The 27,769-nt window shown below is 52.2% G+C and overlaps 1 protein-coding gene across 10 annotated transcripts in view; it reads right to left on the reverse strand.

Moving 5' to 3' along the window:
- Positions 1 to 27,769, reverse strand: part of COL13A1 (collagen type XIII alpha 1 chain) — a 153,781-nt gene that overhangs the window by 111,333 nt on the left and 14,679 nt on the right. For all 10 annotated transcript variants that reach the window (XM_018042567.1, XM_018042560.1, XM_018042564.1 and 7 more), the window contains exon 2: positions 20,637 to 20,706. In XM_018042567.1, coding sequence (XP_017898056.1) covers positions 20,637 to 20,706 — 70 coding nt within the window. The remainder of the gene's footprint in view (positions 1 to 20,636; positions 20,707 to 27,769) is intronic.

Raw genomic sequence — 27,769 nt, forward strand, 5'->3', positions numbered from 1 at the left:
AGGAGGGGGAAGGGACCAAAACTGAAGAGAGGCAATTGGTAGCAGACTTTGGCAAGGATTTGGAGGAGGACTAATGGGGAGAGTAAGTCCTCCCCCCATGGAGTGGGGTGGGGGCAGACAATGGGGAATGCCAAGGAGGCTGAGTCCCAGGTGTAGGTCGTGATGCCTGCTCAGGGGCCAGGAGGTGTGGGGGTGGGGGAGGGACAGGGTGGAAGCAGTGATGATGGTCCAGTTTCTGGTCTTGGTGGTCAGGGGTGAGATTTGCTTCTCCCTGAGGCTTGAGGACACAAGAGAAATGAGCTGGTTCAAGAGGAAAATGGGGAATGTCATTCTGGACCCAGTAACTCCAGGTAGAGAAGGAGGTGTGCTTGAAACAGAAGTGAGGCCCAGGCAGGCGGGACACAGTTACAAGCTTCCCTTGGATCGCCGACCTCACAACTCCAGAGTCTCACGAGTACAGGGCCTGTGACCCATGCCCTCTGCACCAGCCATGCTGAGTTGTCCATCATTTCCGTCACACACACAGCCTTTCATACCCCGCGTGTTAGCACCTGCTGCTCCCGGCCTGGGCTGTCCTCGTCCCCTCCCCAAATCAAACCCTACATCTCCTTTAGGACTGAGATCCAGTGACACCCTCTGAATCTCCTTGGGTGCATTTTACATTCTACACTTCATTTGCAGGCATCTCTCCTGGAGGATGGGGCTTACCTAGTGTCTCATACAGTAAAGAATCTGCCTGCAATGCAGGAGACTCAGGTTCAACCCATGGGTCGGGAAGATCCCCTGGAGAAGGGAATGGCTACCCACTCCAGTGTTCTTGCCTAGAAAATCACATGGCCAGAGGAGCCTGGCAGGCTACATGGGGTCACAAAGAGTCAGACATGATGGAGTGGCTAACAGACAACAACAACTGGAGGATGAGGACCATTTCTTGTTCCAGTCTGTGACCTACTGAAAGCCAGTCACAGAGCCTGGCCCAGAGCAAAGGATCAGCACCCCTTTACTGATAAATAAACCCAGGTTTCTTGGTGTTTTATTGGATGGCAGCTTCTCTCTGGTAGATGCAGAAGGGTGGTGAGAAAGTACATGGAAATGAACAGACTGTCACCAACCCTGTCTCCACTTTCACCATCACAGTAAACACTGGTTGACATTTACTCTGCCTGAAGTGCTGTGTCAGGCTGCTCAACATTCATTATTTCATTTAATCCTCATCAAAATCCACAGGATAAGTCTCCTCCTCATCCTCGTTTTATAGATCAAAGCTGTCCAACAGGGCATTCTGCAATGGTGGAAATGATTCTGGGCTGTGCAACACAGTCGCCACATGAGCACTTGAAATAAGATTGGACCTAGCAGATGGATTTTAAACTTTATTTAATTTTAATTAACTGAAGTAAAATTGGAAGAAAAGTTATGACAAACCTAGACAGCATATTAAAAAGCAGAGACATTACTTTGCTGACAAAGGTCCATATAGTCAAAGCCATGGTTTTTCCAGAAGTCATGTACGGATGTGAGAGTTGGGCCGTAAAAAAGGTTGAGTGTCAAAACATTGATGCTTTCGAACTATGGTGTTAGAGAAGACTCTCAAGAGTCCCTTGGACTGCAAGGAGATCAAACCAGTCAATTCTAAAGGAAATCAGTCCTGAATATTCATTGAAAGGACTGATGCTGAAGCTGAAACTCCAATACTTTGGCCACCTGATGTGAAGAGCTGACTCACTGGAAAAGACCCTAATGCTGGGAAAGATTGAGGACAGGAGGAGAAGGAGGTGACAGAGGATGAGATGATTGGAAGGCATCACTGACTCAATGGACTTAAGTTTGAGCAAACTCAGGGAGATAGTGGAAGACAGGGAAGCCTGGAAGTCCATGGGGTCACAGAGTCAGACACAACTGATCGACTGAACAACAAATCACACGTGGCTACTGGCAGTCGTAATCGACATTTCAGTGGAAATTAAGACAGACTGAAGGGATTATGAAACTTGACCAAGTGACAAAGGTAAGGAGGGATAAAGGCAAGACTTGCAACTGGGGTTGTCTGGCCCCAAACCCATGCTTTGAGCCACCAGGCTTTAACTCCATATCCTTTTCTCACCCCCAGATTGTGGGTATGATGGGGGGTAGTTTAGCATCATCACATGAGCCCCCGTGCAGGCTGGTGACCTCTGTGACCACCAGTTGAATCCCCTGACCATTTGTGCAGCGTGACTGCCCTGTGTGAGACTCAGGGTTTCCCCGGGGCCCTCACCTCCTGCTGTGACAGTGAATGCTGGAGGAGATGATCCCACATCCTCCCACATCCTATGAGCCACGATTTCTTTGCAGGAGGCCTTTGGTCCCAGGCTCTGCAGCTGGAGAATATAAACAGTTTACTCTCACTGCGTTTCTGCAGCCCAGGCAACGGGGAAGATTTAACCTAGATTGTATCTGGCACTGACTTCCAACGATTGCAGACCTGGGGCCTGTGAGGGCCACAGCTCTGGTGTAAATGCCGCTGGCCAATCACTGTGGGCTTTGGCTGAATCCCCAGCATCTGGGTCCTCTGCCTGCTGTGTCTGCTGAAGACAAGGGTGTCGAGACTGTGGGGCCAGCATTCAGCGTAGGGATAATGCCAGCGCCCAAAGGAGCATGGGCAGATGAATGCTCAGGAGGTGGGGCAGAGGGAGAGAGTCCTTAGAGACGCAGTGACCTCAGGGGGCAGGTGTACAGAATACGAATGTCACGTGGGGGCTGGGTGTGAGAACACCAGGATCTCGTCCCTGCTCTGTACAGAAGTCAGTCTGAACTTTTCAAAGTACCAGTATGATTCGGTGAGAGCTCTGCTCAATACCCTTCCGTGGCTCCTCATTGCTCTCAAGATAAAGGCAAAAACCTTAATATGAACCTCGGCTCATGTCACTCTCCCCCCACAGGCTCCCTGGGCTAGCCACACAGCTCCTCCTGTTCCTCATTCCTCCTTCCCCGCTCAGCATCCTTGCACATGCTGGTTCCCTTGCCTGAAATGAAACTTTCTCCCTCCCCTCTTTGCTTGGTTAATTTCTACTCCTCAAGGGTCGCTTCCTCAGGGGAACCTTCCTGGTCCTTCTAACCCTGAGAGCTCTTTCCAGTCTGTCATGGAAGCCTGTACCCTGTTTGGTAGGAGTGGTCAACCCTGCAATGGCACATCCGCTGGTGGGATTGATGGAGGGGCTTCCCTCACTGGACTGTAGCTTCTGGGACTTGCTTTGCACGCCCTGGGGTCCCCAGCACCTTGCTAGGTCCCAGCGTGGAACAGGTGCTCTGTGACAAATGCATGTATGAATGAATGAGAGGATGCTGCTGTGACTGTGTGCAAGGCAACTCCGTTCTCCGGGCTTGACACCTTAAAAACGACGGTTTGTAGAGTATGGACTCCACCCCAGGTGCTGGGAAGGGCACAGAGCTGGCTGTGCAGAGGGGAGATGGACATTTAAAAAGGCCATGATGACACCGTGGGATAAGGGTATGCTTGGAAGACCAGCAGCAGGCTGTGAGGAAGCTTTTAGCAGAGGCATTTGGTGGGAGAGGGGCTGGGAACCAGGGAGGACTCCCTGGATCAGAATTACAACTAAGGTCCAATCCGAAGGGTAAGAGAGAGTTAACAGGCAAAGATGAAGAAAGAGTGTTCTCAGCAGAGGGCAGAGGAAGGGATGGGGGAGAGCCCTCATGAGACTGCAAGGTGGGCAGGGGGACGAGATGGAACCAGATGGGGCCAAGTGGACTCTGACATGAAGGCACTCGTGCCACTGTGGGGTTTCCGGCAGGGACGACAGAGGACTGTCCTCCTGGGTAAAAGGAGAGGGCTGAGTGGGGCAGAGTGTGGGGTCCCTCCAGCTCTGGGGCCCGGGGGGTTTGGAGCTAGTGAGGAAGGTTCCCGATGCCATTGCCAGCACAAGCCTCGCGGGACTGGTTTCCTCCATGACGTCAACTTAAAGGTCACTCAGATCCCAGGTTTCCTCTCCAGAGCCTTTCAGGGCTCTGTATTTTGTCCTTTTCCCTGGATCCCTTTGGGATCCTGTGACATTCCCAGCCTGGAGCACCTCGAGGGGTAACCGGTCCCTGAGCTCCCGAGTTACTGTGAAAAGCAGCACTTCCTGAATTTGTCCTAAATTTACCTCGCTCAAGTTTCAAAGGGGGCCCCTCATCCTAGCCAGGCGGGAGTCTGGAGAAGGAAGTGCGCCGGGAGCCGTGTGGTGGGAAGGGGAACTCAGGACATCTTTACTCTGGGGGCCCTTTGCATCACACCAGCCAGCGAGCTGTGTTCCACAACTATATAGACAGGCCCGTCTCTCCCTCCTCCCAAACCCAGGCCCCTCTCTGCACCTGATAAACCCGGGGATGAACTGATGAACTGGAAGTGAAACCAGGCCTTTCAACCAACTCCTCACTCCAGTCAACAGATGCCACAGCTGCGGGTGTGTAAATGATAAGATCCTTAAGTAGCCGGCGCCTTCAATGCCACTGACTGTCCCTCCAGTCTCTTCCCCCAGGGCTGCTGCTGTGTCTCCAGGAACCCGGCTCTTGGGGCTTCAGCCGCGCTCCAGCCCCATGCCCCGCACAACCCAATGCTCCAGCTGAAAAGCTGTGAATCCTGCCTTGCTTCTCTGTCTCCCCTCAATGCAGACAGCCCAGCAGCAAGGCCTGCCAATGTCACCTCCAAAACACAGCCCGGGCCTCTCCTCTTTTCCTCTGTTACCACCGCCTCTCACCTGGACACCCACAGTAGGCTCTTCTCTCCCTACCTCTGCTCCCCGCCTCTGTAACCCATTCTCTACCAGAGCCAAGAGGAATGTGAATTATACATGAAATGTGTGACTCCCCCTTTCAAAACTTTTGGTTCACCAGGGATGAAATTTACAAACCCCACAGGCCAGAGCTGTGCCTTTCTGGAGGCATGACCTCTCTCCTTTTCACTCACTCCACCAGGTGGCTCCACCCTTTCTCTTCTTCAGACACACTGAGCTCATTTTTACCTCAGGGCCTTTGCACAGCCATTCCTACTGACTGGAATGCTCACACCCCATCCTCAATCAATGGGGGGTCTTCCTGATCCAGGGTTCTAGCCTGGCTCTCCTGCATTGCAGGCAGATTCTTTACCACATGAGCCACCAGGGAAGCCCAGTTAATTTAATAGACACTTTTATGGTGCTCTGTTCTATGCCAGGTTTATCTAAGCAGTTCTCAAGTTCTGGATCATGTTAGCTCTTCACAAGACTGGGTCCCTTTTGTCAGTTCATAGGTCACCTTCTCATGGAAGCCTTCCCGGGCCACCATCAAACACAGACACCACTGCTCCACCACTACCAGGCTCCACAGAATATATGCTTTTGATTCAATTTCATCATAATGATCAATGGAATTTTTTTCTCATTTATTTCTTTAAAAAAATATAAAGATGTTCTTTGGCTATATCTCAAGGCATGTGGGATCTTAGTTCCCCAATCAGGGGTCAAACCCGCACTTCCTGCATTGGAAGTGCAGAGTCTCAACCCCAGGACCAGTAGGGGAGCTCTCTCATTTATTTCTTTATATGCTTACATTCTCTACCAGACTGGAAGCCCCAGGAGGGCAAGGCTGGTCAGTTAATTTGACCTTTATACCCCTAGAGTCTAGCACAGTACCTGCCCCTGAAATGAGTGAAGGGGTCACCTGCTTGGGAGAGGCTTCTAAGCCCACCACACTCTCTAAATGCCACAGCTGGTATGTATACACTGCAACATATAAATAGTGAAATGTTTCCTGTGGATACTGCTCAGGTCCCAGTCAGGAGAGGAGCTTCTAGAAGGCAGGGATTCATCTTTGTGTAAATTACAAAATAACAGCTGGTACGTTTGCAGCAAATGGCAATTCGCTTTAGAGCTTTCAAAGGAGCTGCATACACAGGAACTCACTGAGCGATGCAGTGAGACTGTCACAGCTCCATTTCACAGATTCAGGAACTGAGAACCAGAGAGCCAGGGCTACATCACTGCACAAAAGCTAGGACTCAGTGCAGATCTGAAGCCTTTATGAAGGTTGTATCTACCTAAGTGCCTGGTGCTCTGCATATAGCAGGGCCTCAGTGGAGATTTCTGTATTTGCTGTGGCTAACAGACAGATGTTCAAACATATCTCTTTGGAAGGACTGGTCTCAGGGTAGTGTGTTTCAGAGGCAATGTGGGCAGTCAAAAGAGTCCCAGGTGGGGCTTCAGGAAAGCCGAACAGCAGCATGTAGTAGGCACCTCCCTGTGCTAGGCACTGTGCCAAAAGATTTACATACATCTTCTCAGTGCCCACAACAGAACAATGAGATAGATGCTGTCATTATCCCCATTTTACAGATGAGAAAGCTGAGGCTCAGAGAGGTTAGGTCACTTGCCCATTGTAACACAGTCAAATCCTAGAACTCAGCCAGCAGACAATCCTGCCAGATGCCTCCACACACGGCTGAAGAAGCCTCTTGCTCTGTGTTTTAGACTCTGTCTAGAAAGCCAAAGTTCAAACTAAAACCTGTCTTGGCCTGTCCAGCTCTGACACAAGTCAGGGAGGGACAAGAGCAAGACATGGGGCCCTTGCAAGATGAGGAAGGGGCTGATTGGATGCCCTGGAGTAGGAACACACCCTGCCTGCCCAGGACTTAGTGGGTGGAGTGCCTAAGGGTAGCCAGTCCACAGGGCCCTGGTCTCCTGTGCTGGTGGATGACAAAGACCAGATAGAGTGGAAATACAGAAGGGCTGGGGGACCTTGGAGCTTCCCAAGACTAAGAGAGTGACTTATATCACAGGGGGTGTTATGGTGGGCAAACGCTGTGAGTAGCAGCTAGCCCTCCTACAGCTGTTAGAATGAGCATCAGAAATGGGCCCCAAGCCTGAGCTTCCTTTGGACAATAAAAATAACATTCCTTCTCTGTATCTTTCTCCTTTCTTTCTTCAGAATCTTTGAGTCTGTTGTTCTACAGAAACACGATCCTACTGCCCTGGGTTGTCCACCCTACAGGGGGCTGGGCAGACAGGATGGGCAAGAAGTGAGAGTCAAGGCTGATGTCTAACTCTCAAAGGACTTACCGCCCACCGCAGAAGCAAGAAGGGTGAGGGAGACATGCCCAGGGGAGGAGTCGAGAAGACTGGAGCTGACTTCATCCCTGGAAATAGTCGTGGCGGGGCGGGGCGGGGGGGGGGGGCGGGGGGAGGGGGGTGGTGGCCTCAGGGGCCAATCAGCATTAGGGACATGACATCATCGTTTATCCTGGCAGGAAGGACAGGCTGTCAAATGGACAGATGAGTCCGGAACTAGCTGCCCATCTTGGTGGGAGCTCCTGGCCTCAGGATGCATCACAGTGTTGGCCAACACTGGCCACTGGGCTCTTTTACATTCCTCTGCCTTGCCTTAGTTTCCGTAAAAGTCCACCCTTCCTGTGGCCCCAGGAGTGCCTCTGGGGACTCACTTGGAGGACAAGACACTGAGAACCTGGCCGTGCCCATCTAACTGCAGGTCGAGGCAAGTTCCTTTTTTCCTCTTAGGGCCTCATTTTTCCCAATTCTAAAAATAAGCAGATTGGAGGACAGTGGTGTATTCTGTACCCTGCTTCTAGAGTATCCAGGTATCTGGAGGGGTCACCAGTGGGACACACCAATCCCACCTGTAGGGCTCTGCTCCTATGTTTACGTGACAGGTGAAGTTTGGATTTGGGCTTCCCAGGTGGCTCACTGGTAAAGGACCTGCCTGCCAATGCAAGAGCTGCAAGAGACACTGGTTTGACCTCTGGGTTGGAAAGATCCCCTGGACGAGGGCGTGGCAACCCACTCCAGTATTCTTGCTGAGATAATCCCATGGACAGAGGAGCTTGCTGGGCTAGAATCCATGGGGTTTCACAGAGCGCTCATGACTGAGCGTGCACACAAAGTTTGGATTGCTCAGAAGCTTCCCTTCAAAGAAAGGGCTGACCCCTGCCTCCCCCTCAAGGCAGCCTCTGATGTCCATTTGGTGTCGCGGTCTGGATCTGGCCACTGTAAGGAGGAGATGCGCCCTTTTCATCCCTCCGCACCTGGTCAGGATCCAGGGTTAAGGTTGATCTCTCCCCACACCTTAAAGGCTCCTCACTCTCCTCTCTGAATGCACAGCTTGCCTTCCCGCTCCTTCCTCAGCTAAGCTGGGGGGCACTTGGCAGAAGCCAGGATTGTAATTGTAAGAGTTGGGAGCCAGATTCTTCTAGAGTTGAACAGACTTTCCAGAGCAAGAGCACATGACTTCAAAAGAATAACATGATATAGATTTTAGAAAAATATCTCGGTAAACTACCAGTGTTGTTTCCCAGAGTCAGTGTACATTCAGTCCAGTGAGTCATCTGCCCCTTCCTCATCCCCACTCCCTGAGGTAAAAACAGAACATCATGTTCCTGTCAACACCTCCAAGTTCCAATCAGCAAAGAGCAGAGCAGGGGGGTGATGCAGTCAGGTACTGGGAACTAGAGCCACGTGGAGACCCGCCAATCAGGACCAACGCTGGTGCGCTGAATGGGTGAAGCCACAGGAATGTCCCTGCGGCCACAGTGTGCAAACTCTCAAGCACCTGAGAGAGAGGAAAGTCTCATTCCAGGAGGGCTGACACCAGCTTTTAAGTCTGAAGGGCGGTGAAGGGGACATTCTGGGCCCCAAACCCCTGGGGCACCCCTAGGTGTCCAGGAGGGAGTCTGGAGGTATGGCCAGGGGAGCCCCATCCAGGCCACCATGCCAGGAGCCCACTGCCCCCTTCCCTGTCCACGCTGCCCCTGGAGGCCCAGGCCTCCCTGGCCATGTGCCCGGCTACCCTGTGACAGCGCCCATAGCCGTGTGGGGAGCTGGCATCCACTCAGCCACCTGCACCTGCTGGATGCGCTCCTGCAACTCCATGCCAGGGTTCACCGATTTCCTCCCCTACTTGAGCTGGCTGAAGTGGCAGACTCCTCTGCTGGAGCCCCCCGCTGGTGCTTGACTCCCCCACGAAGCCCCCGTCCCGCCCTGCCCAGGGTCTCCACTGGGCGGAGGTGCCCTCGTGCCAAGGAACGTGGGGACACAGGCACGGGCCCAGCTCCTCTCGCTGCACCTCTGCCCACTCTGACACTTCCCCGTTGCCTTGCCTGCCATGTCTGCCATACACAAGTGGACGGCAAAGGCCAGCGGGGTGGGAAGAAGCGCTGGGCTACAAGGAGCTGGTCAAGTGAGCTGGAAAGAATGAGCAGGCAGGTCCAGGGCAGTCTTGCTGCCACTCAGCTACCGGAGAGTCAGACTCTTTGGATCCTTTTCTCCTTCCCTCCTCTGCCTGCCCAGCCCCCACCAACCTCTGCCTCACCCCCTCAGGCGGATCTGGGGGCCTCTCCTTCTCCTCACCAAGGAGCCCAGTGCATCTGGGCTACTGGCTCTCTTCTAACCCCCAGGGTTAGTGACTGAGGACAAACGCCAGCTATGCAGGCCATCGTCAACAGTGTTGGTCCCTGCCTTGCTTGTGGCCCGTCTCACAGAGGTGACCCCAGGACTGCAGTTGGACTGCCCCATGCAGGGGACCCATCTGCCACTATCTGCCACTATCTCCAGTAGGCCCACCCCTACCGGAGCTCTCGGACTCTGCAGCAGCCGCTGCTTTGCCTGTTCTTCCCTTTACCTGGACTCGCTTCACCTGGGCTCCTCTGAGCCTCCTGAGGACAGAGCACAGCATCAGTTTGTTGAGTGACGGAGAGAAAGTGACAGAGACAGAGGGAGGCAGAGCAAGCCTTCTGACACTGTACTGGTTTGTTTAGAGTCAGACTTTTTTTTAAGATATATGTATATAGATGTGGACCATTTTAAAAGTCTTGCTTGAATTTGTTATAACACTGCTTCTGTTTTTTTTGTTTGTTTTGTTTTTTTGCAGTATCTTAGTGGCACCCCACTCCAGTACTCTTGCCTTAAAAGTCCCATGGACGGAGGAGCCTGGTGGGCTGCAGTCCATGGGGTCGCTGAGAGTCAGACACGACTGAGCAACTTCCTTTTCACTTTTCACTTTCATGCACTGGAGCCGGAAATGGCAACCCCCTCCAGTGTTCTTGCCTGGAGAATCCCAGGGATGGGGGAGCCTGGTGGGCTTCCGTCTATGGGGTCGCACAGAGTCGGACAAGACTGAAGCGACTTAGCAGCAGCAGCAGCAGCTCCCCAACCAGGGATCAAAGCTGCAACCCGGCATTGGAAGGTGGATTATTAACCACTGGACCACTTGGGAAGACCCTAGACTTCTTAGGTTAAAATAATTCTGGGGCCAGCACATGCTAGTTCTGCGACCTTGGTCACATGACATAACCTCTTTGGGCCTCAGTCTTCTTATTTATAAAGCGGAGATAATAGGAACTGCCATGTAAAGTAATTATGAGGATTAAATGAGATAATGTGATAAAGAGCTTATACCAGTGCCTGGCACAGAGTAAGCCCTTGATACACGTTGCTATCATTATTCATTTATGTCCTCCAGCCTTATCCAATACTACTTCCCTGGACAAGAATTATGGCCATTGCCAAGTCCGCAGTTTGCTCCCAGGAAGTACTCACTCCCGTGGCTGGAGGAAGTCCTTCAGGACATAACTTCTGACAGTTTGTTTCAGGTCCCACCCCTGCCACTTCTTAGCCTTGTATCCTTGAAAGATGTGCTCTGAGCTTCAGAGTCCTCATCTGGAAACGTGGTCATGTGAGAGTCTTAACCTCAGAGAGAGGCTGGGAGGATGGAGTGAGGTGTGCAAGGTACGAAGCGGGCAGTCAGACCAGCTGCTGTCAGAGACCATCCAAGCTGCCTTGACAGTGGACAGGACTCTGCCAGGGAGTAGCTGAGAGGCTGGCGGGGCTGAGAAGGAGCGGGGGCACCAGCCAGGGAGTGGGCGGTTGGGTGGCTCCAGGAAGAGCTGAGGGCTGCGTCCACGTGTCAAGGGGGTCTGACCTGCTAGTCTCTAAGTGTCTGACCTGCTAGTCTCTAACGCGGGCCACGGCCCTTCCCGTTTACTTCTCCTTTCTGGCAGAGCAGCACCAGCATTCCTTCAGTACCGCTGCTTTGGAAGCTTCACTCGGGGTCCTCCAGGATAGAGCGGGCAGAGGAGAACGCTCCACTGTGTGGGGGTCAGGGAGCCCCGTGTCCCTGGCACATGTGGGGCCAGAGCTCACCCTGGGAGAGGTGACAACTCCCAGGGCACAAAGTCTCCAGCAAGGTGCAGCCTTGCCCTCTCTGCCCTGAGCAGTGGCCTTAGTGGCCAGACGGCTGCCTGTACAGGTAAGGTCACAGAACCAGAGCTTCCTCCTCCCACCTCCGGGGAGAAGCCCTCCCAGGACTTCAGCACTTCCGCAGAAACATCCTGCATCCTCACCCCCCACCCCACCCCTGGCCAGCTTGTCCAGAATAGAGCCCTGGACTTCCCTGGCAGTGGTTGAAACTCTGTACTTCCACTGCCGAGGGTACGGGGTTCAATCCCTGGTCAGGGAACTAAGATCCCACACGCTTCATGGAGTGGCCAAAAAATAAAAAACCAAAACGCAAAATAGAGCCCTACTTCTTTCCTCTCCACCCTACTCCCTTCTGTTCTGCCTTGTCCCTGAGGACTCTGTCTTCTAGCTGTAGACCTTGGACAGTCTCTGAACACCTCTGATCCTGTCTCCTCATCACTGAACTAGGGATAACCCCAGCTCTGCAGCCCAAAATGCCTGGTGGGAATGTAAGTTATACTGTCCTAAGCTTGAGGTATAATGCCATCTGTTAGCAGAAATACATGCCAGGATCGTCACTGGTTCCCCGGGCTCACAACTTCAGCGTGGCCTTGACCCCTGCTTTGCCCACGCCTAACCAGTAACCCACACTTGCCATTTACCTCTGCAGTCTCACCACCTCTCAGCCTGTACCTCCCAATGTTCCGTGTCTTCTCTTAGCAGGATCGGTGTTGCCTCTTCCTGGCTCCTCGACACTAACTCTCCTCCCCCTGCAGCTGCGCTCAGCTGGCTCATGTCACACCCTTTCGGAGAAACCTGCCACGCATCCTCAGCATGTCAGCCAGCTCCCTCCATAGTCCATCTCCCTCATCCCGACTTCCCATCCTTTTCTCTTCCGCCATCCCTCCACATGAGCTTGCTATAGTCATTCTAGATTATTCTTCCCTTTCCACAGTGGGAAACACTGTCTCTACACTTTTCTTACACTGTTTCTGTCACTCACAATGTTCTTAGAAAGGTTTTCATTTACTGACATCTCACTGGTCTTGCGAGGCCTGCCTCACATGCCACTTTTTCCAGGAAGCCTTTTTCTGATTCCTCTCTTCAAAAGCATCACTCCTACTCCCTCACTTTCCAAATGTGATGCTTATGCCTCTGTCGGGCACTTACCCAACCCTGGACAAAATGAGGTCCCTGTTTTACCCTCAGTGGGCCAATGTCCCCTTGCTGATGTGGCCCACAGGCAGCCTGTTCACTTGATGCCAGCCCCTGTATGCCAGCTATCGTATTGCACTACGTACTTTTCAAGGTAGTGTACTACAAAAATGTTAAATGCTTTATTTTTTGTTTTTCATGTATCATTTGTGTGAAAAGTATTATAAACCTATTATAGTACAGTACTGTATAGCCGATTGCGTCAGTTGGGTACCTAAGCTAACCTGGTTGTACAAACAAACTGGGCTTAGGAACGTGCTCTTAGGACATAACTCACTCGTATGCATGGGCTTAACTGTACCACTGTTCAGTGCCCCACAACGAGTCTCCACTCTGCTACTGACAAATATTTAGGTTTTCTTTCCCTTTGGTCAGTGGCACACACAGTGCTGAGGTGGACCCCTTTTCCTCTCGTACACACGTGAGTGTTTCTCTCGGGTGTGGCAAGCGGGGGGCAGCTTTCTGCACTGGACCAGATACGGTTAAATTGTTCTTCACAGGTGTCCACCTCTCTTCACAAGTGAGGAAACTGAGGCCCAGAGACAGGGCAGTGGCCTGCTCGGAGCCCTCAGGGTCTGGGACCTGTTCCCAGTCCAGGGCCCTTCTGGGCGCAGCACACTGCCTGTCCGGAACCCCCATTTCCTTATTTTTATTTCTCTACAAATCTCCGCGACCACCCGGGTGGGCGTTATCAGAGCCCATCTAGAAGAAACACATTATCAGCATCCTCCAGGTGGCCTGGGGGTCTGGGAGTGCTTTTGAGAGGAAATGGGGAAGAAATTAACTTCAGAGAATTCCCTGGGCGGCTCTAAACCTCCTGCTGTCAGCCTTGAGAGGGGAGGCCCTTCCAGGGGGCTGGGCTGGGTGGAGGGGGCAGTGTTTTCTTAGAGGGCAGCACCTGGACCCCGGCTGTGCGGCCCTTCCGAAGCCTGTTCCCTGACCCTCCCCTTCCCACGAGGGCTGAGGGCTTCCTTGAGGCCAGGTGCCCTTTCCAAGGCCACAGCCAGCCCTCTTCTGGGACAAGCTGGAGCTGAAAGAGGCCACAAAGGTTCCAGGACGTGCCTTTGTCTGAAGCCCAGCGTCCAGGCTTTATTGAACTAGTTGTCTAATGGCTAAAGCACAGCATCCCTGCTCTGGCTTGACTGCCACTCCCTTCATCTACAGCCCCTCCATCCAAACGCCATCAGAGGAGTGACAGCTGGGTGTCACGAGGGAGCCCGCTGGAAGACCGGCAGGAGGGGAGACTTAGGGGGTGTGCAGGTCACGTTAGGGGCTTGGGCCTTTATACCGGAAGGGACTGAAAGTGCTGAAAGTTAAAGCCTAGTTAAAGCCTTGTTGTTGTTTAGTCGCTAAGCTGTGCCCAGCTCTTTTGCGGCCCCATGGACTGTAGCCTGCTAGGCTGCTCTGTCTATGGGACTCTCCAGGCAAGAACACTGGAGTGGGTTGCCACTTCCTTCTCCAGCGGATCTTCCTAACCTCCAGGGGTTCAGGTATTGAACCTGAGCTACCAGGGAAACTGTAGGGTGATGCATTAAGTTTGAAAAAGACTTCAGGCTTCCCTGGTGGCTCAGGGGATAAAGAATCTACCTGCAACGCGGGAGACCTGGGTTCGATCCCTGGGTTGGGAAGATCCCCTGGAGGAGGGCATGGCAACCCACTCCAGTATTCTTACCTGGAGAATCCCCATGGACAGAGAAGCCTGGCAGGCTGCAGTCCTTCGGGTCACACTTGCTGACTTCTGGGTGAAAGGGTATTGGAGGAGGCCTGTTAGGGGCTATTGCAGCAAGTCAGGTGAGAGATGGCGGCAGGCTGATGATGGTGGTAGTGGAGGTGGAGGGATTGGCAGGGTGGTAACCTGAGACTTAGTGATCTAGGGGATGGGAAGGAAAAGGTAGTGTTCAGGTTGGCGCCCAACTTCTGGCCTAGGTGTGCTGACAGTGCCATTCCCCAGGATCAGGAATACCGGGAAAGGGCCAGGTGTGGGGAAAAGACACTGGCTTCAGCTGTGTGCCTTTTGAGGATGGGTGGCCTGGAACACATCCAGGGGGAGATATCAAGGAGGCTGCCTGGTGGAGTTCATAGGCAGGGAAGGTTCTCCCTGGCTGGAAACCCACATAGACTTCTCTCACTGTGTAAGTGCCTCACACTGAGGATTGCACCTGTGGGATCTAAATCAAATCACTGACGCTCACGGCCAAGGAGGAACCTTCACAGGTGTGCACCTCTTGGTCTGTTTTCACTTCTCATAGGAAGACAAATGACTTGTCCCAGTAAGTGGTTTTGCCTGGATTATACATTGACCACACACCAGGCAATATGTTAACATAGTAACTTAATAGCAGAACTAGGGTGGGAGAGAAAGATGGAGGGAACTGTGGGGATACTGTAGCAGGTCTGGAGGGGTGATGAGTTCATCAGGTAGAAATGGAGAACAAAGTTACAGGGGCAGCATGAGCAGACACACACACGTGAGACACCGGTATAGAGGCAGGGCAGGTGAACAGCCCAATTTTCCTGAACAAAGAGTGCAGCACGGTGGGATGTTGATCAGAGACTAGGCTGGAGAGATAATGTGGGCTTCCCATTGGAGTGGGGCTGTTTATAAGCACTAGGGAGCCACAGATACTCTCTGAGCAGAGGAGTGGAACTGACAGAACCCAGCCACTGATGGAGTGCAGAGAGCATGGGACAGGGGGGCATTGATGTTGCCACAATGGGTTGGAGCCTGAGTGGGAGGTCAAACCTGCAAAGTCAGGAGGAGGAGGTGGGACAGGGGTGGGGAGAACGAAGCTGACACGGCATGTGAAAGCAGAATAAGGGAGAGTCTGAATTGAATGGGGGGGGGGTCTCTTCCCAGACTGGTCCTTAGGGATGTGTTTTAAAGAATAGCCAAAATGACTCAGAATTAACCATCAGTGATTGGCATGTGAAGCAGAGTTTCTGACATAGTATTTCTTTAGTTTAAATGTTCTCCCTAAAATAACCATCAGCTCTTTAATCCTTTTCTTCACCAATGGCAGCAAGGAATATTTTGGTTTAAATTCTCCCATTTCTGGGTTAGCCAAGTCTGAACTAAGGAGAACTGCAAAGAAATGGGCAGGAGGTGATGGATCCACTCTACTGCAGTCCAGTTTGGGATAGAAGCTCTGGTCATAGCTCTGATCTTGTTAACACCATGAGGCTCTTGTAGGTGAAATCTGGTGCCAGGACAGACAGGGCCAGGCTAGACAAAGGAAAGACTTTAGGACATGCGGATGCCAGCCCTCAGAACCTATGGAAAATAACCAAGCCCGAGAGGCAGTTTCAACCTCAACACAAATAGCAGCACATGAGAAAATAAAGTTCTGTCCACAGAATCACAGACTGTGTTGCTGGAAGGGGGTTTCTCTGCCTTCCACATCCTTGCTAGTTTGGGCTCCAGAATATGAACTGGATCAGGTCACATCACCATGTCCCCAAACCTTCTCTGACACTACATCTTACTCTCTGTGGGTAACAAAGCCAGGACACAGGCCTCACTGCCTACCACTCCTATACCCATGGTAGACATCCTTAAATGACCCCGCACTTTCTGCTGGGCCTGGATGCAGCCTCGGGATCTAACTCAGCACAGCCTTGCAGGCAGACATTACCAATCAACTACCACCCTCAGGATGACAATCGTTTGCCTCCCATTGAACAGAGAGAGCCGGAATGCCTCAGCCTGTCTCTCTGTTGTCTTTTTCCACCTGTGTTTCCCATCACTACTTCTATGCTCTGGCTTCCCTCAACTGCTTGCCATTTCTGAACAGACATGTCTTCTTCTCTCTCCTTGAGCCTTTGTCCGTGTCGTGACTCAGCCTGGAATGCCCTCTGTGCAGACTGTCAGTGTTTCCCCAGGACATGCTCTCCCACAGCAATAAACCTGTGTCTGGGCACACAGCCGCCCAGCATGAAACACTGCCCAGCCTCCCCTGGACCAGAAGGTAACCATGTGCCAAGTGCTGGCCAGTGAGATATAAAGGGAAGTGATACGATTTTGACTATTTCCCCAAGTTCTGCCTTTAAGGGTTTGGGCATATACTCCCCTGGGCCCCTGCCCTTTCACAATGGCCATTTGATGGTGAGAACAAAGCAGTGCCAGCAGCCCAGAGACAGAAGCCACATGATGAAGATGGGAGGCCAGCCTTCCAGCCTGGACCACCATCCCCTGGCTGCTAGGGAAGAGTTACACTCCTCTGCCTCGTTGAAATCTCTGTATTTGGTGGGGGAGTGGGGGAGGGTGTCTTCGGTTATGGTGGCAGCTGAGTTTGTACTCTATGTACCCTCACACCTGCTTCTTGTTCTTTACAGCCACTTTCCAGCACCACCTCCTCAATGGAGTCTTCCCAGAGCCCCAGGCTCCTCTGGGATCCCCACTTTATGCACACCTCTTGTTTGCAGTCCTAAACCACAGGATGGCCGTGGCCCCTCCCGCCATCCTGGCTGAAGGCAACTTCTCTCTCCACTATCCATCCCCTGGACCAGTGCTGGTGATGGCGTGAATGTCCAAACCTGATCATATCACCCACTTGGCCCTGCTCTTAAAGTGCAGACCTCTCAGTCTGGCGGTCAACATGTGACTCTGACCTACTCTGAGCCTTAGAGATGAGGCCCAGCCTGTGAAGTGATCTGATCCAGAGGCTCAGCTGGTCACAGCTCCCTCTGAGTGTGTGTGTGACCGAGGACTGTCCCACCCACTGCCCGCCCCACCCAGCCCCAGTGTGGCGGGTCTCAAGTAGCTGCTTCCTTGCTGACTGGAGCCTACATTGTCCTGCTCCTGGTTTGTTACTGAGAACAGGGACAGAGAAAGGGGAGTTTGCCTGAGCTGTGTATTCTTCTCAAGTGGCCGAGGCAGTCCCATGGCCTTTATATCTGTTCTTGAGACCCTCCTCCTGTCCCACCAGGCAATATGCTTTGCAAATGGCCCACACCTATTCCTCTGAACTTCTGGCCACTGTGACCTTTCTAATAAGGCTCGACCTCTGGCATCCCGTCCCGGGCTGCAGGCCCATCGCTCCCCGGGCAAACAGTACACGCAGCCCAGAAGCAGGATGCGGCCAGATCTCGGGCAGTAGATGGCTATTTTGGGACAGGGAGGATCCTGGGAGGATGCTGGCGAGGTCAGAGTAGGAAAGGAAAGAGGTGGGTTTTCTGCCCATGATTGTGTGTCCCAAGCCCTCTCTGGATGCCGCCCAGGGGCCCGAGGCTGCCACAAGGAAGAACACACCCACCACAGGGCTCCAGCCTCGGCCCTGTTGGCCACAGAGGCAAACCGAGGGCAGGCACAGGTCTGGGGCCAAATCTTGTGGCCACAGTGGGCAGAGGGAGCGTGTGCTCGTTTGTCATGTCCTAACAGCAAGTGATTTCAGCATCAAGCAAGACACCGAGGGGTCTCAGAGCAGAGAAGGTGTCAGAGACCAACCCGAGGTCAGATGGAGAACACCAGAAAGAATCTAATCATCCAGGAATGATAATTGATAATAATTTAGTTAATATTTACTGAGCATTTACTACATGTGGAGCACAATATTAGATACTGGCAGAAAAAGAAGTGAAGATGTATGTGACACTTGACAGTTACGTAAGTCCTCGTCTGCAAGTATCAGGAGACTATAAGCGGTTCATAAAGTAGTTTATAAACTCTGACCCTAAGGAAATAGTCGGAGAGGCATGATTCAGGTACAAAGATGAGAGCGGTATTCCACTGACTATGGGAACTTCAGACATTTCAGAATGCCAGAACTCCATTGCACCAGCTTCCAGCGTTCTGGGGAAGGTCATCTGTCAACATCAAGTGTTCGATACTGTGCCTGGCACAGCCTGGCTGCCCAGTGAGGGGCAGGGGCAGTGACTAGTATTGCTCAGCACAAGTTGGCCACGTGGCCCAGGCTTGTGTGCAGAGGAGATACCTTTACCACCGGGTGAGAAGCCTCAGGTCGGGCAGGGGGACAGGTCCAGGGACTGAGCTGGGCCCAGCCTGTCCCAGGAGATGCATTGCATTCTACAGTTCTGCTGTCTGAGACACCTCTACGCAGCCCTCATATCCTTCTCTACTGACTCTCCAAAAAGCTGGGAACACACCTTACTCTCCTTCTGATTTTGCCTCAGTTCGGGGCCTTTAAATGCTCCTGGTGTTGCCCACCTGGCTCTGATCTGTACTTTGGGCCAAACTGCCCTCTAGGGACTTTCCCAACACCCAGGACACCCCTTGAAGGTGTCCCTGCTCACTCTCCTCCCATTTCCTGGCCGAATCAGTCCCTGCTGGGGACCCTTCCCACAGGGACCTGCATACGCCCTTCCTCGTCCCCAGAATCCCTGAGCCACTCATGCTGCATCACGGCTTTCTCACCAGCCAAGAGCTGAAGCAGCACTCTTCTAGATTCTTCCTCCCTCCTGTGGCATCCCTTCCTAGCTCCCAGCTTCCCAGGACCACCTGAGCCGGACTCTCCTGAGCACAGAATGGATCCCTCTTGGTTAGGTCCCCACTGTGATGGCAGGCAGGATATGAGACATCCTATCAGAAAGGGAAGGGAAACAGCCAAGCCTCTTTCTGCCTGTAAATGTGCCTCTGACACCAGGACACAGTGTCTGATAAGGATTTCACTGATCTGTAAAGTGCTAGAGGAACTGAGCATAAAAAAAAAACACTAGCAGTGCTAACTAGGAATCAGGAAAGCGCTAAGTACTCTCCACGGAACTCTCTGAACCTCCGCCACATGCCTGCAAGGTATTACCCACATTTCTCAGACAAGACCATCGGGGCAGAGAGAGGTTAATAACTCCCTTGAAGATCACACAGCTGGTAAATGTCAGAGCTGGAATCCAAACCTCTATGTTCCCTGGCTCCAAATCTCCTGCTCTTCACCAGCTTTCTGTACTTCAAGCAAGAACAATTGAAACTGACGGGGAATTATGAGGATGACAGACACTGTGATCTGAAATCTGGGCTGCCTCAGAAACCCCGATGCACACAGCTGCTCTGCCCAGGCCCCGTCAACGTAGCCTCACCTTCATCTCATTAATCTTGGCATTCTCTTCCCAAAAGCTATCCCAGATCCCAGGGCTCAATCTCCGGGGCCCCAAGGGAGGGAAGGAGCTTCCCAGGGCTCCTGGACACCCTTTTAATTAACCCAGATGACCCTCTTGTGACTGAGGCCAGCTGAAGCCTGTCATGGCCTCACGAGCTCCGGTGGCACCTGAACTGTGACTCCCAGCTGTGACTCAGCCCACTCGCCCGCCAGCAGATGTGGTCCCTCCATTTCCCACAAGCTCAGCATCTGTTGGCCACCCCTCCCTGGCTTGGGGACCCTGAGTGCCAGCTCCTCAGCCCCTGTGTCCAGCGGAGGGCCCGCCAGAGCCCCCAGGGAGTGTCCTGCTATAGCAGGCTTCTAGGGGCCTGCCTCTGAGCCAGCAGAGACCTGGAGCGGGGTGAGCCCTCTGCAGGTCCTTGCAAGTGCTGCCTGCCTCACACACCCTTGTTTGAAGCTTCCTCCCCTCACCCCTGAAGGGGTGCTGCCCATTCCAGTTACTCCTGGGGATGATGAAACTTGCCCACCTGTCGTTCTCGCAGCTTAACAGCAATGGTGGGCAACCTGGAAAAGTCTTCCTGGACCGTGGCTCGGAATCCACATTAGATTGGTTAGCTTGATCACAGCACATCACCCAGCAACCTCAACCTTGTTGGTGAGAGAGTGTGTGTGTGTGTGTGTGTGTGTGTGTGTGTGTGTGTGTGTGTAGCCTAGACACCAGATAGTGAACACACAGCCCCCTAAGCAACCTAGGTGGGACAGGCAAAATTTTTCAATCATGGGGTAATTCATTCATTTGGGAATAAGTGCTTTGGAACTGATTCTATCGGGCGCAGGTGAATCAGAGGAGCCAGGTCCCTTTCCTCAGGGGCTTCTTTCAACTCTGGGCAACGCTGCACAATTCACCATTTTCATTATCATATATGATCTCACAGGCTGGCGTGCACAGTATCTGGCCCATAGAAGAGTTAGGAATAAATGAAAGCTTGAATAAGTAAATGAATGACGGATGGGGATCGGGGGCCAATCAGTGGGAACACGGAAGGCGAACATCACAGACTGTCATTCCCATCTTCCAAACAAAAGGCGAGGCTCTGAACAGAGTGTGGGCTGGCCACTGGGAGGCCTCTGGTATGTGCCCCTGGCCTTGTCACCCCTGCGCAGGGCTCCTTACCTGGCGGGCAGTGACATCCTGGGGAAGTCTTCAGGGTCTCCCGGCGCCTCCGTGAGTGGAGCTTCCATTTCTGCACAATGAGACAGAGAAGAGGGGTCACTGGGGGTCGTAAATGCCAAGCCCTGGAAAGCAACTAGGGATTGAGGGTAGGGTAGGGGGCTAGTGAGGGGGATGGGGGACAGGGGGTCTGACAGGGGCACCCATCCTGGATCAAACACTGGCCACCAGGCATCTGGGTAATAAGAAGCAGATGGAGAGGTCCCATCTCAGTCAGCTCGGGGTCTGATGTCTTTGGAGAGCTCTGAAGAAAATTAACTTGAGCACAAGACCCTATAAAGCAGTTTGGCCTCCCTGCACCCGACACTCATGAGCACAGCAACCTGCGCTTCTCGGCTTTCTGCTAATTGTTTCCTGTCTAGCTCTGAGTGTCTATGCATCCCGGGGGCAGGGACAGTGACCTCTGTTCTTCTGGTGTCACTCACAGAGCCAGACACAGGCAGGACCACTGTCCCTCCATCAGACCCCTTCCTCATCAGCTTCCTTACCCTTCAGCCAATCTGGAAGGCACCAAAGATGTGGCAATAAGCAGACTGAGATGCCTGCCCAAGGAGCTGCCATTTCCATGGAGATGAATGGACAGCACATACACAGCTGCCAGTCCAGGCTCCTGGAAAGGCCAGGTGCTGAGCACCCGCATCCTTACCACCACCAAGGGAGGGAGCTGGAGGGGAAGCCAGAGGTTAACAGGTATGCTCTGGGGCCAGACTGCTGGACTCCTGGCCTTTCTCAGACCCTGAGCTGTTAACAGTTCCAACCTCATAGGTTACTGAGAGGATCAAAGAGGTTGGTGCATAGAAGGAAAGGTGCCTGATCCCCAGAAGGCATCAATCAGTGTTAGCTATGATTACACTTGCATGGCAAATAGAAGGGGAAGAAGTGGAAGCAGTGACAGATTTTATTTTTTGGGTTCCAGAATCACTGTGGATGGTGACTGCAGCCATGAAATTAAAAGACACTTGCTCCTTGGAAGCAATGCTATGACAAACCTAGACAGCGTATTAAAAAGCAGAGAAATCGCTTTCCTGACAAAGGTCTGTAGAGTCAAAGCTATGGTTTTTCCAGTAGTCATGTACAGATGTGAGAGTTGGACCGTAAAGAAGGCCGTGTGCTGAAAAATCGATGATTTCAAACTGTGGCGCTGGAGAAGACTCTTGAGAGTCCCTTGGACAGCAAGGAGATTAAAGCAGTCAATCCTAAAGAAAACCAACCGTGAATATTCATTGAAAGGACTGATGCTGAAGCTGGAGCTCCAAAACTTTGGCCACCTGATGTGAAGAGTCAACTCACTAGAAAAGACCCCTGATGCTAGAAAAGATTGAAGACAAAAGGAGAAGAGGGTGGCAGAGGATGAGATGTTTAGATAGCATCACCAACTCAATGGACATGAATTTGAGCAACTCTAGGTGATAGTACAGGACAGAAGAGCCTGGAGGGCTACAATCCACAGGGTCACAAAGAGTCAGAGATGAATTAGCAACTAAACAACAATAATTACATTCCTTTTATAGGTAAGGGACCTGGGCTCAGAGAGGAGGCTAATCTGGTCAAAACTATGGTGGAGGAAGGCTGAGATCTGGACCCGTTTCTCTGAAGCTAGGACTGCAGTTAGAAGCCAGTAGCCCCAGAGTCAAATTGGCCCCTAGATATCTTTTATTTGGTTCCAAAGTGATTTTTTTTCAATGAATTTGTCACCAGTCTTTTGAGGAGGCTGATTTCACATGAAAGTCCACATTTCTAACTTCTTTTAAACAAACTGGAAGATCTAGCCACACGGGGCCTCTGCTGCGTGGCTGGCTGCGACTGACTGTCCTGTGCGCTGTGGGCCCCACTCCAACGCACTGACCAGTTATGATGCCAGCTGGCTCCTCATAAGCATTTCCCCAGCACTTGCCTCCTCACCATTATGTAGTTCTCGCACTCAGGGTGAGGGTAAAGGAAGTCACCTGGAAGGTGTTGTAGGATTTGGTGTCACCTCTAGTTTGGCAGTGGAGACAGAAGGTCAGGAAATCTTCCCAAGGATTCCCATCAAACTAATATCTGCTGAGCCCCCGCTGTGTACTGGCACTGAGCTGGGTGCTTTCACATAGGGAATCACATCTAGTTTTCATAATCAAACTCTGCATGCGTGCTAAGTTGCTTCAGTCGTGTCCGACTTTGCAACACTATGGAATGTAGCCTGCCAGGCTCCTCTGTCCATGGGATTCTCCAGGCAAGAACACTGGAGTGGGTTGCCTTGCCCTTCCCAGGGGATCTTCCCAACCCAGGGATCAAACCCAGGTCTCCTGCATTGCAGGCGGATTCTTTACCTTCTGATCCACCAGGGAAGCCAAATAGTGACTGCATTTCTTGATGAAGGAAAGTAGGCTCAGAGAGACTGAGTGACTTGAACTTGGACTGGTGTGTGGTGGATATGGGACGAGAACTCAGGCCTTCTGATGCAAAGTCTACTACATGCTGACGTATACAAATTCCCCTGGCAGAGGGAGCTCAGCCACCATGTGTGTGCGTGTGTGTGTGTGCGTGTGTGTGTGTGTGTGTTGGGGTAGGGACAGATATGCTGTGTTGAAGGGGAGGGCAGAAGAGGACAGGAGGTCAAAGCATATAGGAGGAGGAAGGGAGGAACAGCCCTAAGGGGAGCCCCTCACTCAGAAAGGGAGGCTGGCACACAAATGCTGGGTAGATGAACACTGAGGTGGGCACAGAATGGCCACTGGGCAAATCGAGGACATCCCAGAATGAGGTCTGGCGGAAGGCCCTGTGATGCCCAGCTCTGAACCCAGCTGACTAGCACCACTTTCCGGGAAGGGACTGTGCATACCCACTTCCACATCCCTTCCCACCAACAACCTGTAGGCTCTCCAAGGGGCTTATCTCTGGCTGTGCATTGCACACAAGTGGGTGTGTGACCCAACTCTGTTAAATGAAGGAGCTGGTCAATGGCTAACAAGCCGTTGCCTGAGCGTGCAGCATTTTGGCTATAGGTTGCAACCATTAGGGCTGTCACTCATTCAATAACTGCAAAATGCCAAGCACAGGTTGGACCCTGGAGATGGAGCGTGCAGCCCAAGGTGGACAGGACCCTGCCCTCCTGGGTTCACCTTCCAGTGAAGGAGACGATGAACAGAAAAGCAGATGAATATATAACCCAGGCGGTGATAAGTGCTATAGAGAAATGTAAACCAGGGTAAGGAGACAGAGAGTGACAGAAGGTGGTATTGTAAACTCAGGGGTCAGAGAAGTTCTCTCTGTGCAGGGCACATTTGAGAAGAGAGAACTGGCTGAAGTAAGGAAATGAGCCAGGGAGCAATCTGGAGGAAGTGTGTTCCGGGCAGAAGGAACAGCAGAAGCGAAGGCTCAGAGACAGGGCTGCATGTGGAGTTTTCAAGGAAGAGGAGAAGGGACAGTGTGGCAGGAGTGACTCGGGCAAGGAAGGAAGGACAGGAATGTGGTGGGAAAGGCAGAGCACTGGGGTGCTGGCAAAGGCATTGAGATTTAGAAGGACACAGATTCGTGACATTCCCACAGCTTCTTGACAGCCAGAAGACTCCAGAGCTAGCACAGACGCTGCGGTGAGCCATCCAGCTCTCATAGTCAGGCTCTTCCTTAGCTGTGGGGTACAGTGGCTGCTGACAGCTCAGCCCCTCTCTAGGAACCACTCTCAGCTGAAGGAGCTGCCTTGACCAGGGTCATATCCACGCTCCCCCAGCAAGGCAGGCCACAAACAGCCTCATTTAGTAATAAAGAAAACGGAGACTCAGAGAGAAAAGGGGATTACTTTGAACAGGTAAGCAACAGAGGAATTAAATTCCAGGTCCTCCACCTTCAAGTTCAATGTTGTGGTGTCATTGCTGTTTAGTCACGAAGTCATGTTGGACTCTTTGCGACCCCATGGACTGTAGCCCACCGGCCTCCTCTGTCTATGGGATCCCCAGGCAAGAATACTGGAGCGGGTTGCTATTTCCTCCTCCAGGGGGTCTTCCTGACCCAGGGATCAAATCTGTGTCTCTTATGTCTACGTGCGTTGGCAGGAGGATTCTTTGCTGCTGAGCTAACCAGGGAAGCCAGGTTCAGTACTTTGATCTGTCTTGTAAATGGGAGCTAACCAGGGAAGCCAGGTTCAATACTCTGATCTGTCTTGTAAATGGGAGGATAGCTGTCCCTTTCAGGTGGGCATGTGCTATCCCGACCACCGCAGTACCCTCTCCCTGGCTAGCCTCACTGCCTTAGGCCACTAGCCTGCCCCCTCCCCCAGCCATATACAGTTCATCCTGTATATATGGCTACTGCTCCCTAGTTGCTTCAGTCGTGTCTGACTCTGTGTGACCCTATGGACTGCAGCCTGCCAGGCTTCTCTGTCCATGGGATTCTGTCGGAAAGAGTACTTGAATGTGTTGCCATGCCCTCTTTCAGGGAATCTTCCTGACCCAGGGATCAAACCCGGGTCTCCTTCACTGCAGGCAGACTCCTTACCACTGAGTCACCAGGGAAGCCCAGGTTCAATACTTTGGTTCAATTCATCCTGTATATATGGAGCTCCTACTAATTGTGCGACTACAAAACAGAGAACAAGACAGTCCCCATCAACAAAGGAGTTTGAACTTTATGTGGGAGACACGTGTTGAGTAGTGTCCAGCTGGTTGCAGACTTTGAGAGCTGAATGGGTAAGGGTTTGGCCCAAAGCAGCCAACCACGGGCCTGAAGCAGAGGAAGCACGTGGTCAAATCTTGGTGGTCCGACAGCATGTTGAGAAAGACCAGGACAGTGAGAAGGTTGGAGGCTGAGGTTCCTCTCTGAAGGCTGTCAGTCACGCATCCAACAGAGAGACACTGGAGGTCGCATTTATGGCCTGGCAGCTTGATGGAGAGTGGCGGATGAAGGGAAGGGGGTACACAGGAGGAAGAATGGACAGGGCACAGGATGAACTTGGGGTGGGGGTAGGGCCTGGGCTCAGCAAACATTTTCTGTGAAGGGCCAGTTACTAAATATCTGAGGCTGTGTAAGCCATACGACCTCTATCACAACCACTCAGCTCTACTGTGTAGGCGAAAGGCAAAATAAGCACGGCCGTGTTCCCATAAAAACGGATTTACTATAACAGCCTTCCAATGGGATTCAGTGCTTGCTTGCTCACCCCTGATACAATCTTTATGCAAACATGCTGTTCTTCCTCCCGTCATAAAAAAAGAAAAGAAATGAAAAGTCCTCATGGACTCTACTTAGCTCTTTTCCTGGAAAAACTCCCTGATGGAGGGTGTCTTCCCTGCTCTCCCCTGGACCACTCCTACCAGGCTCTTAGACTCTCTCCTGGCTTGATCTCCATGAGGCCTTTCTGTAACAGGTTTGCTAGCCTTCTTCCTTGTTTTATTTTCTCCTTCCAATTTTGTTGTCATTGTTATTGTCTTATTTAGCTTACTTATTGCTTCCCCTTTCCTTAGAAGGCAAGCTATACAAGGACACGAATATTTTGATCTGCTTCATTCATTAATATATCCTCAGTGCCTACAGCATGGCCCGGCGGCACATGGGAGGTGGTCAGTAAATACGCGTTGCTCAGGAGATCTCATGTACTTCTAGATTTCTGATCTGTCTTGTAAACGGGAGGATGGCTGTCCCTTTCAGGTGGGCATGTGCTATCCCGACCACCACAGTACCCTCTCCCTGGCTAGCCTCACTGCCTTAGGCCACTAGCCTGCCCCACCCCAGGCATCTGAGTTTGAGACTCTGGGTTTGAAATCCCCACGCTGAGGCTCTGGGGCAGGTGTAAAACTTTCAGAGTCCCTGGGGTGGACCCCCAGCCGCCCTGGACAGAGAAGCCTTCCTGCTTCACCCGTTGGCAGCCAGGGCCTCCTGGAATGCCCCTCATGGCCAGAGCTGAAATACCACCTGCCTGATCATTGCAGCTATTAAAATGCCTGTATCAGTATCAAAGGGAAAATGCCAAGTGGCCACTCGCTCTCCCCAGAGAATGCAGCTCCGGTCTGGCCTGGGGTTTAGGGCCCATTCCCTCCCTGAGTCCAGCCCCAGGGCTCTTAAAGGGATCAGGCTCAGCCTGGGCCTCTGTAATACATGGGTGGGTCCAAGTCCTGGTTTGAGGGAGGGAGCCCAGAGCAGAGGCCAGGTGAGCTCCGAATTCTATAATAGTCATGACCTTGAGCCTGGCACCTCCCCCCTGGAGAATCTGCAAAATGGGGATATTAGCCACCTTCCAGGAGACCCAGGTTTGATCCCTGGTCAGGGAGATCTCTTGGAGAAGGGAATGCCAACCCACTCCAGTACTCTTGCCTGGAAAATCCCACGGACAGAGGAGCCTGGTGGGCTACAGTCCACGGGGTCACAAAGAGTCGGACATGACCGATCAACAGTAACCTCTCAAGTGTTGCTGTGGGAAGTGCCTTGGAAACCAAGAAGTACTTACCAGGTAGACTTATTATATAGGAGTAATATTAATAGTAATAGCTATCCATATTGAGCTGTATATACTAGGCACTGTGCTAAGAGCTTTAGTATTTAATAATTAATTTTTGATATTAGTGTATGACTCCCATGAAAACCCACCTGCCCTTGGAGGCTGCAATGGAATTCTATTTGGGGTTAGCACATGCCCCAACCCTCGCCCCCCACCCCCTGCTGAAACATCACTCTGTATGGAGCATGTGGTGTTGATACAGACTGGAGCTACCTTTGGGAGTCTTAGGACCTTGGGGTCTAGTCCCAGCATTCCCACTAACTGCAAAGCAAGAGGTGTTGCCCCTCTGGGCCTTGGTTTCCTCATCCATAGAACAGGAATACTATTAGATATCACTGGACCACACAGGACAGCTGGAGGGATAAGATGAGATGAGACCAGAAAATCGAAAGAGGGCTCCAGATGTGCAGAAGGGCAAACACCTGCTATGCTGGCCTGTTTTTCTTAGTGACCAGATGAAGGCCACTTCTCTCTTGAGCGGATGCCAGGCCTGCCTTCTCCCACCTGCCGCAGTGAGGCTGGCCTGGCCTCATGTACTGCTGCCGACACGTGGTCCTACCCCTCCACCTCTTCGGAAACTCAGACCCCTTCTTCCTACAAGGGGGTG

The sequence above is a fragment of the Capra hircus genome, chromosome 28 (genome assembly GCF_001704415.2).
Source record: "Capra hircus breed San Clemente chromosome 28, ASM170441v1, whole genome shotgun sequence".
NCBI lineage: Eukaryota > Metazoa > Chordata > Mammalia > Artiodactyla > Bovidae > Capra > Capra hircus.